Raw genomic sequence first — 17150 nt, 5'->3', positions numbered from 1 at the left:
AAACATTTGATTGATTAACTTAAGATAAGATAAAACTTTATTGATCCACACACAGGAGGAATTCAGTTGTTACAGAAGCAGGCGGATCAGACTGACAAGAGAATAAAAGAAAGGCAATAGAATAAATCAATTTAATAAAAAGTATGTTTGACTACGACAGAAGTAGAGAATATTTTGTGTTCACGTTGAATATGATGACACATTTCTAACGTGACACATATTTAGAAAATGAATCACATCTGAATTAGAGCCGTTAACAATTAAAATCTGACGTGTCCTGACAGGCCTGTTTGTGTGGGTGTGTGTGGGTGTGTGTGTGTATATGCATGTATGTGTGTGTGTGTGTCTCTCTCTCTCTCTCTGTGTGTATATGTATGTGTGCTTATACATATTTGTGTGTGTGCATATGTGTGTCTCTCTGTGTATGTATGTGTGTGAATATGTTTGTGTGTGTATATGTGTGTATCTGTTAGTGTGTGTGTGAATATGTTTGTGTGTGTATATATATGTGTGTGTGTGTGTATGTGTTAGTGTGTCTCTTTGTGTGTTAGGGTGTGTGTGTTCATTTGTATAAGTGTTAGTGTGCGTGTATTTGTTTGTGGGTACGTTTATAGGTGTGTGTATTTGCGCTGCGCGCGTGTCGTCACCAATCCTCCATCACATCCGCTCCGTCCCTCCGCCGCCGCTGCGCCTCCTTCAGCCATAAATCGTCTCATACACCCGCTCCGCCGCTAGTGGGCTACAACCGGAGCTACCGACGGACAGCAGCGGAACAGGAGCTTTGTCGCCCGGGTTACTTCACCTGGCTCACGCGCTTCCTCAGCCTCCAGCGAGGGGACACGGATCATCCCGAGTGGACACCAGATAACGAGCCTTAGACCCAGCGGGGAAAACGCGAGGACTTCACACCGCATCGCCCGGTGGATCGGACCGCCAGCTAGCTTTGTTACCACCGCGCATACGTAGTGTTAGCTCGCCCCGTTAGCTCGCCCCGTTAGCCAACTCCGCTAGCCCCCCCCCGAGAAGGAAAAAGGCCGCGGAGTTGACCTCGCGTCCGCTTGTTAAACCCCCCCCCGGCAGCGGCTCATCCTGGCACATCGGGGTCGCCCCCATCGCCCCCTTCGGACCGGAACCCCCCCCTTCCTCGGATTGAAGCGCACACCACCGACAGACGATGGCCCTGAAACGGATCCACAAGGTAAGAGCACCGCGTCGTTCGCACGCTAGCTCCGCAGCGCCTAGCCTCCCCACAGGCGTTAGCTCCGGAGCCGCTGCCCCTGGTTGGGAGCGCGGCGGTGGAGCCCGTTAGACGGAGAGTTCCGCCCCGGTAGTCGTGGTTAACACACAGGGGGCAACCACCCGGTGGATGGGGGTCTTTGACTCGGCTAAAGGCGGGTTGAGACCCCGCTCGGGCTTTGGGGGGGTGGTGTTAGCTAGCCGGGGGAACATTAACGGTTTCACTTTCCAGGCTCGGCACAGAGACGAGGCCTCGAGCATTGCCCAACACTTTGCTCCCTCTCCACACACACACACACACACACACCTTTAATTGTAGCCTCACGCTGGATTTCGTGTCCCCCCCCCCACCCCCACTCAGTCGTGTTGTGTGAATTATTTCACAACACGACGACTACGACGTTACCGAAACTCATGACTCATGATATCGGGCAGTGGATCAGCGCTGTGTTCGTGAGACACTTCCTTGGTATGTGGTCGTAACCCATTTGTCCCGAGCACGGCACAGTGTGTCCTCCGCCACTGAAATGGAGGCAGCGGCGGCAGATGAGATGAGATCAACACCCCCTGACGGGGCTGTGAACTTCATCCCCTCCTGCTGTTGACGTGAATCTCCTCCACTGAACTTATGAAACAGTGAGAAGGGCCCGGGTGGGGCAGCGGCTTCCACCTCGCTCCTCTGAAATAGCTGCCTACCTAAAAATAACAGTTCGAGTGAGTGGAGTGTGTAGTGTGGTGTGTGTAGTGTGTAGTGTGTGTGTGTGTGTGCTTACAGGTCTCATCTGTACCCAGGCGCACTCCCTGACTCCTTGGTCAGAGTTGATCTTGAAGTGGCAGCAGATAACAACACCAGCTGCAGAGGGGGGGGGGGGTTGTTGAGAAATAAAGCACACAACCTGTCATTTGGCATTTTCCTTCCATGCTGATATTTACACCCCGATATGTTTTTAAAAAGCGCCCGCTCCTCCTCGTCTTCCTCCTCGTCGTTGCAGCACATGTATTTTAAGATTTGCGTTGTTTTTCCTCTCAGAGGATCACAGTGGTCTTAATTGGTGATTGTTGTAAACCTCTTTTCATTACAGGAGCTCAATGATCTGGCTCGTGACCCCCCGGCACAGTGCTCGGCCGGCCCAGTGGGTGATGACAGTGAGTGCTGGAACTCAAATGTTTTTGTTTTTTTTATTGTCTGTGTCTACATCTTGGTTTGATTTCCCACAGTTAAGATGACGTCTTATACATGTTGTTGTTGGACCGAGAGGTCGCCATCCACAGATACACTTATCACGCAGGACAAAAGCAGCATCAGATTATCACATTGGAAAAGATAAAACATTTCCACGCTGGCAGATTGACAAGTTTAAAATAATTGGCTTAAGTTTCTGTTTACGTGATCGACAGAAATGTGGCAGCTCGTAAAGTTGCCTTGTTGGCAGCTGGGCTCGATGTGAGCTGCCTTGCACAATGTGATGATTGCTATTTGGAGGTGGTGGAAACAGTAAAGTGATTTTTATTCTAAAAACCAACTAAACAAGCTACATCCTGGTCTTCATACAAGCGCAGATCCTGTCCGATCACATCTTTGACCTTTCTGTCTAACTTTTGCTTTCTGTTCTCTGCAGTGTTTCACTGGCAGGCCACGATCATGGGACCTGTAAGTACAGACTTCCTGATAAACAAGTTGCTGTGTTTCTAATTTAAATCCACACACAAAGACATTTATTAAAGTCATTATTTATTTTTTCTCTCCCCCCAGATTGACAGTCCATATCAGGGTGGAGTTTTCTTCCTGACAATTCATTTCCCAACAGACTACCCCTTCAAACCCCCCAAGGTAAAGTCGTGTGGTTGATCACACCTGACACAGGGTTTTCTTTGTCTTGTTTGCCGGATGATAATAATGGCCGACGTATGGGCAGCGTCTGGAACTGGGGGGGTGAAACACTGTTTACGCTAAAACACAGGACAACTGTCTGTTACATGTTTACGTGAGTTCTTCAGATTCAAATGTCTGGGTTAACAACAACAACAGTGATACTGTTCGGCGTCACCACCCTTATGAATTAATACCTGTCATTCCAGAAGATAATAGTCAGAGGCATCACATGTCACTGCCTTGTTTATAGGAATGACACCTGGGGAGTAGGTGTGTCATTCGGCCTGATCTAACTTCTCCCCACTGACGTGTGTGTTTCCTTGTTTCTGTTTTTCAGGTTGCATTTACAACAAGAATTTACCACCCAAATATTAACAGTAACGGCAGTATCTGTCTGGATATTCTCAGATCACAGTGGTCTCCTGCACTTACTATTTCTAAAGGTATGGATCGTCAACCGAGACACATTGAGCTCTTCACAGCAACTTTGTCACTTATCACGGTGGATTAATAATTTAGTTTTGGTTGGACACATAGTGAAGGGTCACAACACACGACCATAGGTTCACCAGCATAACAACACAACTGTCAGAATAATAACCTTTACTTTGGTTTTACTGTTGAAGCCGAGTTTAAAGGATCGATACAGATTCTACACACAAGACAAAACCCAAAAGATTATAAAAGTAGTCAAATCATTTGAGTATGTTTTTTAGCAGCACATGGACTTTGGCAGGTGTTTTATTTCCTTTAAAGTTTACACATCTTTTGTGTTTGTGCTTCTTTTCAACATTACAAATACAATTTTATATTGATTAACACACAGTCTGCACAGTTTTTCATATTAAACTTTATTTTTATTTTGTTTTTATACTACACAGTAACAGAATAAGTTTCATTAAACATGGTGTCGTTATTCAAAATGTGGATAACGAACAACTTGTCAAGAATAATTAGTCTTAATGTCTGTTTTCTGTTTCTCGCAGTTCTTCTCTCCATTTGCTCACTCCTATGTGACCCAAACCCTGACGACCCACTAGTGCCAGAGATCGCACGGATCTACAAAACAGATAGTCAGAAGTAAGTGTGTATTTATATATTTATGTAAATCTATTCTCTGCCGATGTGACTATTCAAATCTGTTCCCCAGCCCTGCTGTACATATGTTATGTTGCATTATCCACAATAAGTTCCACTTTGAAAGAGATACTTGATGAAGATGGACTTGTACACAGGCTCGGTGTGTAACCTAGTTTCACTCTTGTCAGGTACAATAAATTAGCTCAGGAGTGGACGGCGAAGTATGCCATGCTTTAGGGTGAGGCCCCGCTGCATCTTGGGTAGTGCAGTTGGAGTGGTTGGTTGTGTTTTTGGTGCTCTGGTCTGACTGGCATAACCAGAGGCTTTAGATCTCTGTTATGTAGAAAGCTACGGCAGTTTCAGATTTGTGGTTGTACTAATCTCAGGTGTGTTGCTGTAAATAATCTCTGCGTCGGACCACAGGGGAAATGGTCTCTTGAGGATTCTGGGGTATCACTAATACAGGCCTTTTAACATCTGTATGATCTGATTGGTTGAAGTCTTTCAATGCACAAAAACTGATAGAATCAGAAGCAAAAGAGTAGATTTATAATTAAAACATTTCTAAATACTAATGGGATATCGTCCTTATGTACAAAATGTGGCATGGAAATCTACCTAAACCTTGTAAGACCCTTACGACCTAAGTAGTCACTTTCATCGAAGTTACGACATATTTAAAGCAAAACTTGTGACCACATCTTCCAGAAAACGTTATTTCTGACCATTTAACATCATAACACGAGTTTAAAAGAATACAATCAACATGACCTGAGATGAGCTTCAGTCTGGCGATCATCACAGGTAATTGGTCTCCTTTTTAATTTAGTTAGTGTTTCAAGGTGACGCAGTTGTCAGCAGAGACCATTGTAAAAGTTTCGGCGGTGCACTTAAGGACACGCCTATGGTCGGCTGCCAAAACAAGCTGCATTCGTGAGCAGTGATGACAAACTGTAGACGAGCAGAGGAAGAATAATATGAGCCGGGTTCCCGAACACAGTTTTTCAGATGCTAGGCAAAAAAATTTAAATAAACATTTGTCATAAATAAATAAAAAACTTCAAACAATCAACACAGAAGCTGAGAAGTTAGAAATGAGTTTTCCCACAAGGACAAAAAACTAAACATGAATTGTTTTTGCCACTTTTTCTAAAAATGTAGTGAATTGTTCGTCAGTCATCAAACTAGCGACTGTTTCCTATCTGCCAGTCATCTAATCAGCACATTTCTGCAGCTGCGCCAACATAACTGAAAGTACAAAGTTTAATATTTGGTAGTTGAGGTGTCTTCACTTAAACATAAGTCAGGAGTCAAAGGAGCAGCTGAACCAAATCAATGCTGCTTCTTCTATTAAAACAAATGGGATAAAAGATTTAACACCAGTGTCTTTTTCCTAATATGAATATATGTGTCGTTATTCCCTTTTCTAGTAGTTTAATAAACGTCGACCAACCAATAATCAGATTATTTGAATACCTGGGTTAGAAGCAGATTGTCTGTGCATGTACATGTAGCCACTAACTCTTGCATGAAGAGGTTTTGTTCTGACCAAAATTCGAGGTATTGGTGTGTAAGCACAAAGACATTTTAATAACCAGAAACTTGTGCATGACGTGTCCAGTATACTTGTGCAGTCTCTGCTTGCCTGGTTGTTTTTTTTTTTTAAAAAGCACTTTGCTCCGATGCATGTGGTAAAATCAAACCTGTTTGAATTATAGGCTTGAGAGTTTCTAATTCCCCCTCTGGTTTCCCCTCCTTGCAGATACACCAGAATGGCAAAAGAATGGACAACCAAATACGCAATGTGATGGCATCGTCCAGGAAGCTGGTGGAAAATGTGGTCGCTGATTCAAACTTAAAATTCCAGGATTCTGTTTTCTTCTTTTTCACTTTTTTTGTTAATCAGAGCATTTTACCCTCCTTTCCTCCCCCCCCCCCCCCCCCCCCCCCCCCCCCCCCAACCTGCGGGCTCATAAGAAGATAGTGTTTTCTCTCTAGGACACATGCCAGTTTCTGTGAGGTTTCAATTCCCATTTTGTACGGATTTAAAAAAAAAAAAAAAAAAAAAAGTCACCATGGTTCTGAACACTCAGCTTGAGCATGCACCAGTAAGAGTTTTTCAACCCAGATTTGGTGATGGTAGTCATTTACTCTGCACACACGTAGTAGAATCTGATGCAACTGGTCTCCTGATGCTGAACAGCTTATCAGCCCCATGACGACCGAAGGGGGGGAAACCGGCTGGATCCTGCGAGGTCGATGTTTACTTTGAGGTCAGCTGAGCTCCTCAGCGTTTCTAGAGAAGCCTGTCTTGGGCTGTAACGTAAAAAATTATGAGTTTCAAGGTTTCCGATTGGCAAAAAAAAAAAAAATCTGTCTGCCATTATTTGAAAGTGATCAAATCCGAAACGGGGAATGCCTTCTCTCTGAAAGACGAGCGAAACTGGTGTGACGTCAGTATGTTCTTCTGATCATTAGCATAGGGATTTATTACCTGAGGAAAGAAGTGTATCTTATTCCACTATCAGTGTGTGTACAGAGAAGCACAGCAGTATATATCAATGTTAAGGAAACAAAATATAAGAACTTCAATGTTGTATTTTATGCATGTTAATAAAGGTAGGCTATTATATCTGATGTTTCTGCAAATTAAGTGGATTGTAAGGCTGAATGGTTGGAAAAAATTTGGTTCCCCTCAAAGGCTTTCTATTTCTTTTTGTTATTTAGAAGCCAGTAGATGAGCAATTAGTTTTATGCCCACTTGAACACTGTCTTCTTGTAGCCCTAAAATATTGACACAAAGCTGATGGTTGATAATCAACTTGTGGCTCTGTTTCTTTTTAGTTTTCCCTTCAATAAAGTTACTTAAACCATAAAGAGAACGGAGTTGTTTTGCTTTTCATTTAAAGAGAATCTTTAAGTTTGGTGGATGTGTTTGTGTTTTATATAATGTTTTCATACGTGTATAAAGATCAAATGTCTGTTTTGTTAAATCTGCTGTTCCTGGAAAACTGGGGAAATTTCTTATTTTGATTGAGTGGTAACGATAATTAAATTTATCAACAGAAAACTATCTTTGGGCTGCATGTGGATGGTTTGATTTTTGCTTAAGAAAGAAGTTCAGAGGTTATGTTTTAACCTTGTTTCTCTGTTGGTTCACGTGCCAGCAGGATTACACTAAAACTACCAAACTGAATTTTGCTGAACTTAGTGAAGGGATGAGGCCTTGAAAGAACGCATTCAATTTAATGGGCAGATCCAGGAATGTTTTCTTTTTAAGATGGAAACACAGGACATTTTTGTAAATTCTTCTGGGTATAATGCACAGATCTTGATTCCCAAAGAAAATCAAATATTAAACAGGCTGAAGTGTGTATCTATTAGATTTTAATGTTTCATAGTCTGAGAAACTTACAACTACCGCTCATCTGTAGTTTACCTTTTCGATAATGTGGATTCAGAAGCTAAAAACGGCTTTGATGCGTCTTTGATCATTTCAAATAAAACTAAATTTGGATCAGAATTTACAATGACAACATTATGCATAGGTGGAGCCATGCACTGTACTGAGGGTCACTCTAGTTATTGAACATAGGAAAGTCGTATATTTACTTGTGTTAAAGAATAGCTCGGTACATCACGGTTTCCAATGACAACCAATATTTCTCTGTCACATTGTGGCAGTTTCAATATAAATATGAATTTATTTATATTTTCTTGTTAACACACAAAAGTAAATATAGTTTGATTGGGACAAATAAAAGAAAAAGAAACTTTCGCGCCAGACGTGTCCCTCGTGCTTGTACTCTGATCACATGACTTACACGACGGAGGTCACATGACAACACACGGAAGTGCTCCCTCAGGCAGTGAACGCAACACAAACTAAAACCCCTCGGGTTTCTTCTTTTGTTTGCGTGTTTTATTTCACGTACGATGTCGCGAACAGAGCTGGAGCTATGACTGCGAGCGGGCACACGTGTCCTCGGACTCTCGGCGGGTTGTTGTGTTTGTTTGTCGGAGTTTTATCCGGATGTTCTCCGGAGTCTCTGAGCCTGGACGGGAAATGGAGTCTGTCAAACTCCAACGGTTCCGTGTCACTGGCTGCTCAGGTGCCCGGATGTGTCCACTCGGCTCTGCAGCGGCAGGGAGTCATCCAGGTAGGAACCAACCAATCAATCAATCAATCAATCAATCAATCAATGCATTCTAATGTGTTGATTGTATCCTTTTGATTTTACAACATGAGGTACTTCAATCTTAATTTCTTTTGATGCAGACTTAACATGAAATCTATTATAGTTGCAGCATTAAATGATCGATTATTGATCAGTGTCGGTCTCAGTTACTCTTTCCTGTGTGTGTGTGTGTGTGTGTGTGTGTTCAAGGTTTAACTCATGTTGTGGGGACGTCAATCTGTTTACCCAGTCACGTTATGGGGACGTGTCTTCCTTATGGGGACATGAAGCAAGCGTACATCATTGAATTTAAAAGCGAAGACGTGTTTTAAAGTTAATTTGAAGGTTTAGGTTAAGGTTAACACTCGGGTTAGCCAAGTTGTAACTATGGTTAAGATAAGTCTCCTGTGTGTGTGTGTGTGTGTGTGTGTGTGTGTGTGTGTGTGTGTGTGAGAGAGTGTGTGTGAGAGAGAGACAGTAAACATTTGGTGGTAAATAGATGCAATAAAATGCACCTATTTAATAAATCATATTAAATTATACCTATTTTCACCAGATTTTATGTTCTTTTCCATGTTACATAAAAAAAAGTTAAACCCTTTTCCTCTTTTTTCAGGACCCATACTTCAGGTTCAATGATGTGACTTATCAATGGATTGCTTTAGAAAACTGGACGTACACGACCACATTTAACGTGTCGGCCCGAGTGAGGTCAGTGTGACGATTTATCTTAATGTTTAAAAGTATTTTCTGTCTCCTGATCCGGACTCACCTGTGTCTCTCTGCTCGAACAGGAACAAACAGAAGGTCCTTCTCTCCTTCTACGGCGTGGACACCGTCGCATCAATCCGGCTCAATGGCGTCGCTGTGGGCAGCACGGACAACATGTTTCGCAGATATGTACGTTGAAAAGAAGAGTCGCAGTGTAAACACGTTCCTTCCTCTCGTGTGAACCAGTGTCACCTGTTGTCTGATCTGCAGGACTTCTCGGTCAGGGACTTGCTGAGGGACGGGGTTAATGTGCTGCAGGTCGGTTTAATGTCTCCGGTTCTTTACGCCTCTGAGCGGAGGGAAGCTCACTCTGCCTACCGAGTTCCTCCGGAGTGTCCTCCAGATGTTCAGAAGGGAGTGTGTCACGTCAATTTCATCAGGAAAGTACGTAGGTTGTGCAGTTTTTTTACGCTTTGGGGTTTTTTAAACTAATAAAACAGAAAAAAGGATATTACTGGTGCAAAAATCAGGATTATCTTGATCTCCTGAACGCCGTTATAGTTTTTATTTTTTAATAAATGAACAAAACAAAGTCTCTTACACTGTTTGTATGACTGTGCAGCTACATATTCAGTGTTGTGTTGCAGGAGCAAAGCTCTTTCAGTTGGGACTGGGGGCCTTCCTTCCCGACCATGGGACTGTGGAAGGGGGTTTGTGTGGAGGCGTTTGACGTCCTGCAGCTCGTCCAGGTTTCCTCTGTCCCTCTGTACAGTACGTCCATTATCACAACTGCATTATCTAAACCTTTTATTGATTAAAGAACACAGAAAAGTGATATCGCTGAGATGAGGGGTTGGTTCTTCACATACTGAGGATTAACTCAATATAAATTCCTGAAAACCTTAACTACGTCCGGCCTAAAATTGATAAACTGATACCTTTCCAAATGGTCTCTCTCCTCGCGGTGCTCTTTCTCAGCCAGGTTTACATGAATTGGATGAATAATGTAGTTTCTGTCTTTCTCTTGTTGATCTGTTGGTGTCTCCAGACTCCGGCCTCTCTCAGTGGAGCGTCCAGGTGGAGCTTCTTGTTGACGCAGTTCAGACAACGAACGGACAAGTTTCTCTCTCCATCCCTGAGCTGGACTCGGAGCAAAGCTTCCAGACACAGTTTGTCTCGGGAAAAACCAAGAATGTCTTCATCTTACACATAAACACGGTAAGTTGGACAGGAAATTACCTCAATAATAATACCTCTATCTTTGCAGCTTTGTGTGTAAATGAAGGTCTTATTTCTGTGAGTGTATTATTGCCTGAAGCATGTTGATGGTGCCGAGGTTTTAACAATGTTTTCTACTTCCAGAGCAGCGAGGTGAAGCTGTGGTGGCCCCGCACACACGGGGACCAGCCCTGTTACCAGCTCAGTGTCCGAGGATTTCAGGATGGACTTTTAATCCTGGATACAAAGTCCAAGGTCAGAGCTCATTACGGATCAACACCACTTTGATTCTGTCTATGTCCATTCAGATGATAAACCTCTGAGCCAAAAACAGACAGAGGAGGAAGTAGAGGAGATCCTGCAACCTAACAGGAGGAGACGTGTCTGTCTGTATTCTCTATGGGCTCAACCATTAGGGATTGCTTCCATTAGTATGACAGAGGAGTTAAAAAGCGATTTAGAGACTGAATTCATTGTAATAAAATCATAACACCTTTGTGTCACTAAAGCTGTATAGGAAGCGATGTACACTCCAGTTGGTTTAATGTGTTTAACGCCTCCTGCAGGTTTCTTTTCGAACAGTGGAACTGATCCAGGAGCCAGTCGTCGGGTCTCCAGGTCTGAGTTTTTATTTCCGCATCAACGGGAAACCAATTTTCCTCAAAGGCTCCAACTGGATCCCGGCTCACTCCTTCCAGGACCAGATCTCCCCTGATGTGTGAGTTTTATTTTGAAAAGCTTCTCCGCGTGTTTGTGCAGATTGTTTTCTGACTTTGAATCACAGGACAAATCTTGTTCCTCTACTTTTACATTCCTGATTTGAATTTTGAAGCCAACTTCTCTTTGTTTGTTTTGCAGCGTCAGGAACTTGTTGCAGTCGGCAGTCGACGCCAACATGAACACGCTCAGGGTGTGGGGGGGAGGAGTTTATGAACAGGATCTTTTCTACAGTGTCTGCGATGAACTTGGAATCATGGTACCCGCTCTCATCCTCTGGTGATTTCGATTCTGAAATTATAATGATGTTGATAGAAAAATACTTCTTTTAAAATCTTCCATAAATGCATTTCCTCCTCGAGCATCACTGTTACATGTCCTTTACTCACAAATGGACGTTTATGACCACATTCCTGAGAGATTTTGGTTTCGCTCTGTGACTCATGAACATATTGTAGAACAGATGGAAGCTCACGGTGTTTAAATATGCGTCTTTAGATCTGGCAGGACTTCATGTTTGCCTGCGCCATGTATCCCACTGAGGACGACTTCATCCAGACAGTCAGAGAAGAGGTCGTCCAGCAGGTGAGTGACGTTTTCATTCCTTAATATTATTTTTCATGGTTCAGAAAAGGTCATATCTGGAAACTGTAGAGACATGCGTGTGAAAAATACACCGATAAATAAACACAACATATAGGGATCAGTTTACTGTGTCTTAAAGCAACACTATGTGACTTTTACTGAGCAACAGCGCCCCCTGCAGCCACACATGGTGACTAATCCTGTTGGGCTCTGTGTCCAAGTGATGGAGTGGTTTTAATGAAGGGAAAAAACTCTATCACTCCCCACTCTCTGTAACACACCTGAACTGGTGGATATTACCCATGATCCTCTGCTTCCTGAACCAGGAGAGCTGCAGCTGTAACAAATCCACCAAACTCTAATTCTTCATATTTTAATAGTTTCCTGCTGAATATTAGAAATAAACTCTGGTTTTTAATGACTTCTAAGTCTTTTTAACTGATCTACAGTTCAGCTTCACTCTTCAACTTGCTGGAGCTGACTCTGCTTCTGTCGAGCTGTTTTTAGATATGAAAATTCAAGCAAATAGGCTCCAGACATTTTCCATAGTTTGCCTTTTCTCTTACTCGGAACACAACAGGAGATTTTAAAGGTCACAACAACAGTAAAATGTCTGGAACATTCAGACTCTGATATTTGCCTTCTCACGTAAAGTCACTTTTCTCCTTATTCCAAGTCGGTGAACCATCAAACTCATTTTGAAGCTGATATTTTAAATGTCCTATTCTTACTCACCAGCTTCGACGGCTCAAGTCTCACCCCTCGATAATCATCTGGAGCGGTAACAATGAAAACGAAGCGGCTCTGGCAACAGACTGGTTCAGTATCCCGGCTTCGCAGAGGCCCACGTACACCAGAGACTATGTGATGCTGTACGTCAACAACATAAGGAAAATTGTACAAGAAGTGAGTGATTTGTCTATAAAATGTTCCAGATTGACGTGTAACCATTATTTCTCAGCCATCTTCCCTCTATAAGCCCTTAAAAGCCAGTTCTCTCCTCCAGGAGGACCAGACTCGATTGTTTCTCGTGTCCAGTCCGACGAACGGGGCTGAATCGGAGCGGGAGGGCTGGGTGGCAGAGGATCCCTATGACCCGCACTACGGGGACACTCACTTCTACAGCTACCTCCTTGACTGCTGGGATTGGCGGACTTTCCCTCGAACGCGTTTCGCCTCTGAGTACGGTTTCCAGTCCTGGCCCTCCTTCTCCACTCTGCAGCCGGTTAGTGAATAAACCTTCCAGCAGTGTTTTGCTTTCCCCGGGCTCAATAAATGGAGTTTTAACTGTTTTTGTGATGCTTAAGGTTTCCGTGGAAGAAGACTGGAGCTACGACAGTGACTTCACGTCCCATCGTCAGCATCACGAGGACGGGAACCAGCAGATGTTACTGCAGGCGGCTTTTCACTTCCACCTGCCCAACGCCACTGATCCCCTGAAAAGATTCACGGACACTCTGTACATCTCTCAGGTGAAACTCACAAAACAAAAAGTTTGCACAGACGTTGTTGTGTATTTTCTGTCTAATTTCATTAATTGTGCGTATGTGTGTTTTGCCATCAGTTACTTTGCAGAGTCAGGTTAATAATGCATCATAAATTATGATATGTTAGTGAAGGCTTTATTGTGAGTGTAATAATGTACCCTGCAGTATATGAAGTAAATTGTTTTAGCCTCACTTGCACCAGTTGCAATATGAGATTGTGGTTTAAACATTAACAGCAATTGTAATCTGGTAATATGGTTTACATGATTTCTAAATGGGCCACTGTCCTGTCAGCATTCGTTTAGTTTTGTTCTCAACACTGTTTACATGTGGTAACGATCACGTGTCTGTTCCAGGTCACGCAGGCTCAGTGTGTGAAGACTCAGACGGAGTTTTATCGGCGGAGTCGGACCGAGATCGTTGAGGGCAAAGGTCAAACCATGGGCGCCCTCTACTGGCAGCTCAATGATATTTGGCAGGCGCCTTCCTGGTCATCAATCGGTGCGAACAGATACTCAGCAGTTACAGAAACTACATTGTACATTGCATTATAGATAATTAGATTAGAGGTCAGTGTCGGGGAAATAATTACATATCATTCCCTTCGTTGTTTCTGTGTACAGAGTTTGGTGGGAAGTGGAAAATGCTTCATTATTTTGCTCAGAGCTTCTTCGCCCCCGTCCTTCCTGTTGGTTTCGAGGACGCCGACACACTGTTCATCTACGCCGTCTCCGACCTGAGTCACGACCTGAAGCTCAGGGCGGTGGTACGTGTTCTATAGTAAACTGTATCTGTATATGTTTTTTTTGTTTTTTAACTCGTTGCTCTACTCTTCTGTGGCTCAGGTGACCGTGTTCTCCTGGGCTCGTCCAGATCCTGTGTGCACACTGAAGTCCGACCCGCTCCTGGTCCCCGGAGGCAGCGCCGTGGCAGTGTTTAAGCAGCCTGTTGCCGCCCTGCTGGCAGGATGTGGACGCTGCACCCGGACCACCTGCCTGCTCACCTTCCACCTGGAGGACGGCAGCGGCCCCCAGGGTCCCACCAACCACCACTTCCTGTGCTCACCCAAAGACGCTGAGGGACTCCAGAGACCAAACATCACAGTGAGTCCCCGCGTGAAAACAGAAACTTTACTGACTTCTGCACAAATATTGATTAAAACCACAGAACGATGAGGCAGAACATAACTTGGAATTGAGGAAACATGCACGTAAATGATATTGGACCAAAGCTTTGCGTCTGTTCCTGCAGGCCAAAGTGCAGGAGGCTGAGTCCGCCCTCGTCATCACCCTCCACTCTTCCTCCGTGGCTCCCTTTGTGTGGCTCGACGTGGGAAACATCCCCGGACGCTTCAGCTCCAACGGTTTCCTGATGGCTTCTGGGAACATGACGGTCACTTTTGATGCGTGGCGTCCGACCAGCGTCGCAGAACTCTCCAGATCCCTCACCGTCACGTCTCTAACTGACGTGTACTGATCCACGTGGAGGTTGGTACGAAGGTAATGGAAAGAAAGGAAACATGGAAGAAACATGTTGAATATGATGAACAGTCAGACACGGGAATGAAATGTCAAAGAACCAAAACTGAGGCCTGCGGCGACTGGAGGGTTCCTGACGTAGCAGGAGATCAAGTATCAAACCATCCAGTGCTTTATAAAACATTCTGAAGTCACTTCTTCGACAGACAGATCTGAGAATATGATCCACTGTGTTTTGGTTTCGTGAGGACGCACCAGCAGCGTTTTGAATCAGCTGCTGTTGTGGACATGACACGTTATCTTGACTGATCTTGATTTAGCAGATGATTGTTTACGATGCACTGAAACCATTTTCCTTTTGTTTGTTTTGCATTTTTGCACGATTCAGATAATTAACAGAACAAAGACTCTTGATACTTGACATTTTTGTATTGTGTTGTTTTACGTACCATCCAAGAAATGTATTGTTTTGTGTCTCTTCTTAATTTAGATCCTTTTTAGATGTTGTTGCTTTTGACATTCAAGTACTTTTCTGCTCAGTCGGTGCTTTTCATAGAAATATTTTAAATAATAAACACATGTTGCTCAAAAACAGTAACGACTCCATTGTATTGTAAACAGAATCCTGCGTGAATGATTGTTTTCATCACTTGTCGATTGATTAGTTTATCATTTATCTGTTTTAACAGTTAAAAATCTTAAAGCTACAGCAGCCAGAGCCACAGACTGACTGATAACTTTGTGTGAGTTGAACAGTGAGTTTTCTTTTCCTCTCTCTTTCGATTGACTCATCATTTAATCCCTTCAGTCCCTTTGTTGCATCATCATGTCGATTCCATTGAAACTGTTGATAACAATGGTGAAATCTGACAACGTGTATTTGCTTATAGTCTACTTAAGTATAATTTTAAGGTACTTGAGTATTTAAGTATATGAAACTCCTTCTTCAGAGGCAAATAATGTACATTTTACTGCACTGCATTAATTAAACAGTTACGTTGCAGATAAGGTTTCTTTTAACCTGCCGATATTCAACCAGCTTGTAAAATATGATGCATTTCCAGCCGACTGTTCATAGGGCAGTTACAATGAGTTCCACTTTTATCGGCTACACCATCAGAGATTAGCACTTTCTGATAACGGGTTTATCAGATGTAGTTAAACGGGCTTTTCTGATCATTAATCAGTCGCTAATACTTAATGCAGACCTGTTAACCATTAATGAGAACAACCTTTGGAAGACTTGGCCGAACGAAATCTCCCTCCGGCATCGTTCTTTAATTCATGGGCGTAAATCTGGACTGTTCACCCACGTACCTTCTGCTACACGTCATCTGGACCACAATCCATTTATTAACTGATTATTAACTTGGACAACAAGTGATGCAATGTGTTCAAGCCATTTATCAACTATACACACATGGGATAATATAAAAGTATAGAAAGTTATAAAAGGAAATCAAGGTCAAGGTCAAGGTAACATTAATATCCCACAAGGGGAAGGTCATGTGGTCACACACACACGTCTCAGTTAACACAGAGCCACACACACACACACACATCAGTTAAAACACAGAGCCACACAATGCATGCACACACACACACACACACACACACATACATATCTGAAGCAATAGACCTGCCAACAATATAGAGAGCGTCTCAGATATACAATCTCTCTATACCATAAACAGCAGCATATATATTATACAATCTAAATGTTCATCCCGAACATACCACATCCAATATTATGTCAAATCGACCTCATACAGCTTCATGTACGATATATTCAGAAATGTAACATAAATTTAAACGTTAAAGGTGTTAAAGGAAATATATACAAATGTGATAATATATAAAAGTATAGAGGTTTAAAGCTATACAGTGAAATGTTATATAAATAAAGTCCTGTAAGCATTTAAAGGTATAAAAGGGGATATTGACATTTACAAAAATAAGGCATCATTCAGTGGTATTAATACTTTTTGTTTAGTAAATTATCTTAATGGTGAATCCATCCCTGGAAACAAACCCTGCTGCTGAAGCAGTGATTTTAAGACCTGCTCAGTTTTACTGTTGCACCACAGCTTTGCTTTGCTTGTCCTGCAGTGACCAGCAGCGGCCACCAGGCGACGTCATGGACCTTTAAAGTACACACAGGGGACTCACATGCACTGATCATCATGGTTGTGTGTGGGTTTTCTAACTTCCAGCTGTGTCACACTTGAACAAAGGGACGCACATCTGCATCTGCGCTGCACACCTGCATGCTTTCTGCACACACTCTCCCATGCACGTGCGTGTTAGTGTGTGTGCGTGTGTGTGTGTGTGTGTGTGTGCATTGAAACGGTGAGTGCACGCGGTTGGTCACCTCCATGTTGTTTCCCCCCCCCTCCTTCCACCCTGACGGTGCGGTGTGATCTTTGAACCCGGGCCTCCCCCTCACTCAGCCCCGCAGGGTCACGCAGAGCCACGCAGGAGGGAGATCCGCAGAGAAACCCTCCGTGCTCCCGCAGACTCATGGACCGGACTCTGCTCCAGCAGCAAGGAACCATGATCTGTGCGTCTGAGTGAAGAAGAAGAAGAG

General features: G+C 43.4%; 2 protein-coding genes across 3 annotated transcripts; both read left to right on the top strand.

Moving 5' to 3' along the window:
• Positions 1–668: 668 nt before the first annotated feature.
• On the top strand, positions 669–7066 carry LOC117756336 (ubiquitin-conjugating enzyme E2 D2-like). 2 transcript variants are annotated; one of them, XM_034576765.1, is made up of 8 exons: positions 669–1198; positions 2319–2382; positions 2856–2887; positions 2990–3067; positions 3447–3552; positions 4096–4189; positions 4378–4427; positions 5952–7066. In XM_034576765.1, exons 1-7 carry the CDS (start codon positions 1175–1177, stop codon positions 4424–4426), a joined length of 447 nt encoding a protein of 148 aa, XP_034432656.1. In that variant the 5' UTR covers positions 669–1174; the 3' UTR covers position 4427; positions 5952–7066. The 2 variants fall into 2 exon arrangements, with proteins under 2 accessions (XP_034432656.1, XP_034432658.1); XM_034576767.1 differs by lacking the exon at positions 4378–4427 and having other exon boundaries at positions 672–1198.
• A 952-nt stretch (positions 7067–8018) lies between these two features.
• manba (mannosidase, beta A, lysosomal) lies at positions 8019–15157 on the top strand. The gene is made up of 17 exons (XM_034576760.1): positions 8019–8349; positions 8984–9078; positions 9162–9267; positions 9349–9522; positions 9726–9849; positions 10127–10296; positions 10441–10551; positions 10863–11014; positions 11155–11272; positions 11512–11598; positions 12337–12504; positions 12605–12823; positions 12906–13070; positions 13442–13586; positions 13709–13851; positions 13931–14188; positions 14337–15157. The coding sequence occupies exons 1-17, from the start codon at positions 8149–8151 to the stop codon at positions 14559–14561; spliced, it is 2661 nt and encodes an 886-aa protein (XP_034432651.1). The 5' UTR covers positions 8019–8148; the 3' UTR covers positions 14562–15157.
• Positions 15158–17150: the final 1993 nt, after the last annotated feature.

Source organism: Hippoglossus hippoglossus, chromosome 22 (assembly GCF_009819705.1).
Source record: "Hippoglossus hippoglossus isolate fHipHip1 chromosome 22, fHipHip1.pri, whole genome shotgun sequence".
NCBI lineage: Eukaryota > Metazoa > Chordata > Actinopteri > Pleuronectiformes > Pleuronectidae > Hippoglossus > Hippoglossus hippoglossus.
The sequence above is the reverse complement of the archived record's forward strand: the minus strand, read 5'-3'. Positions and strand labels throughout refer to the sequence as shown.

Coding starts and splice junctions, on each gene's coding strand:
- LOC117756336 (XM_034576765.1), top strand. CDS start 1,175: ATGGCCCTGAAACGGATCCACAAG. Junction 3,068..3,446: donor ACCCCTTCAAACCCCCCAAG/GTAAAGTCGTGT, acceptor TCTGTTTTTCAG/GTTGCATTTACAACAAGAAT. Junction 4,190..4,377: donor TACAAAACAGATAGTCAGAA/GTAAGTGTGTAT, acceptor CACTCTTGTCAG/GTACAATAAATTAGCTCAGG.
- manba (XM_034576760.1), top strand. CDS start 8,149: ATGACTGCGAGCGGGCACACGTGTCCTCGGACTCTCGGCGGGTTGTTG. Junction 9,523..9,725: donor ACGTCAATTTCATCAGGAAA/GTACGTAGGTTG, acceptor GTTGTGTTGCAG/GAGCAAAGCTCTTTCAGTTG. Junction 10,552..10,862: donor TCCTGGATACAAAGTCCAAG/GTCAGAGCTCAT, acceptor CGCCTCCTGCAG/GTTTCTTTTCGAACAGTGGA.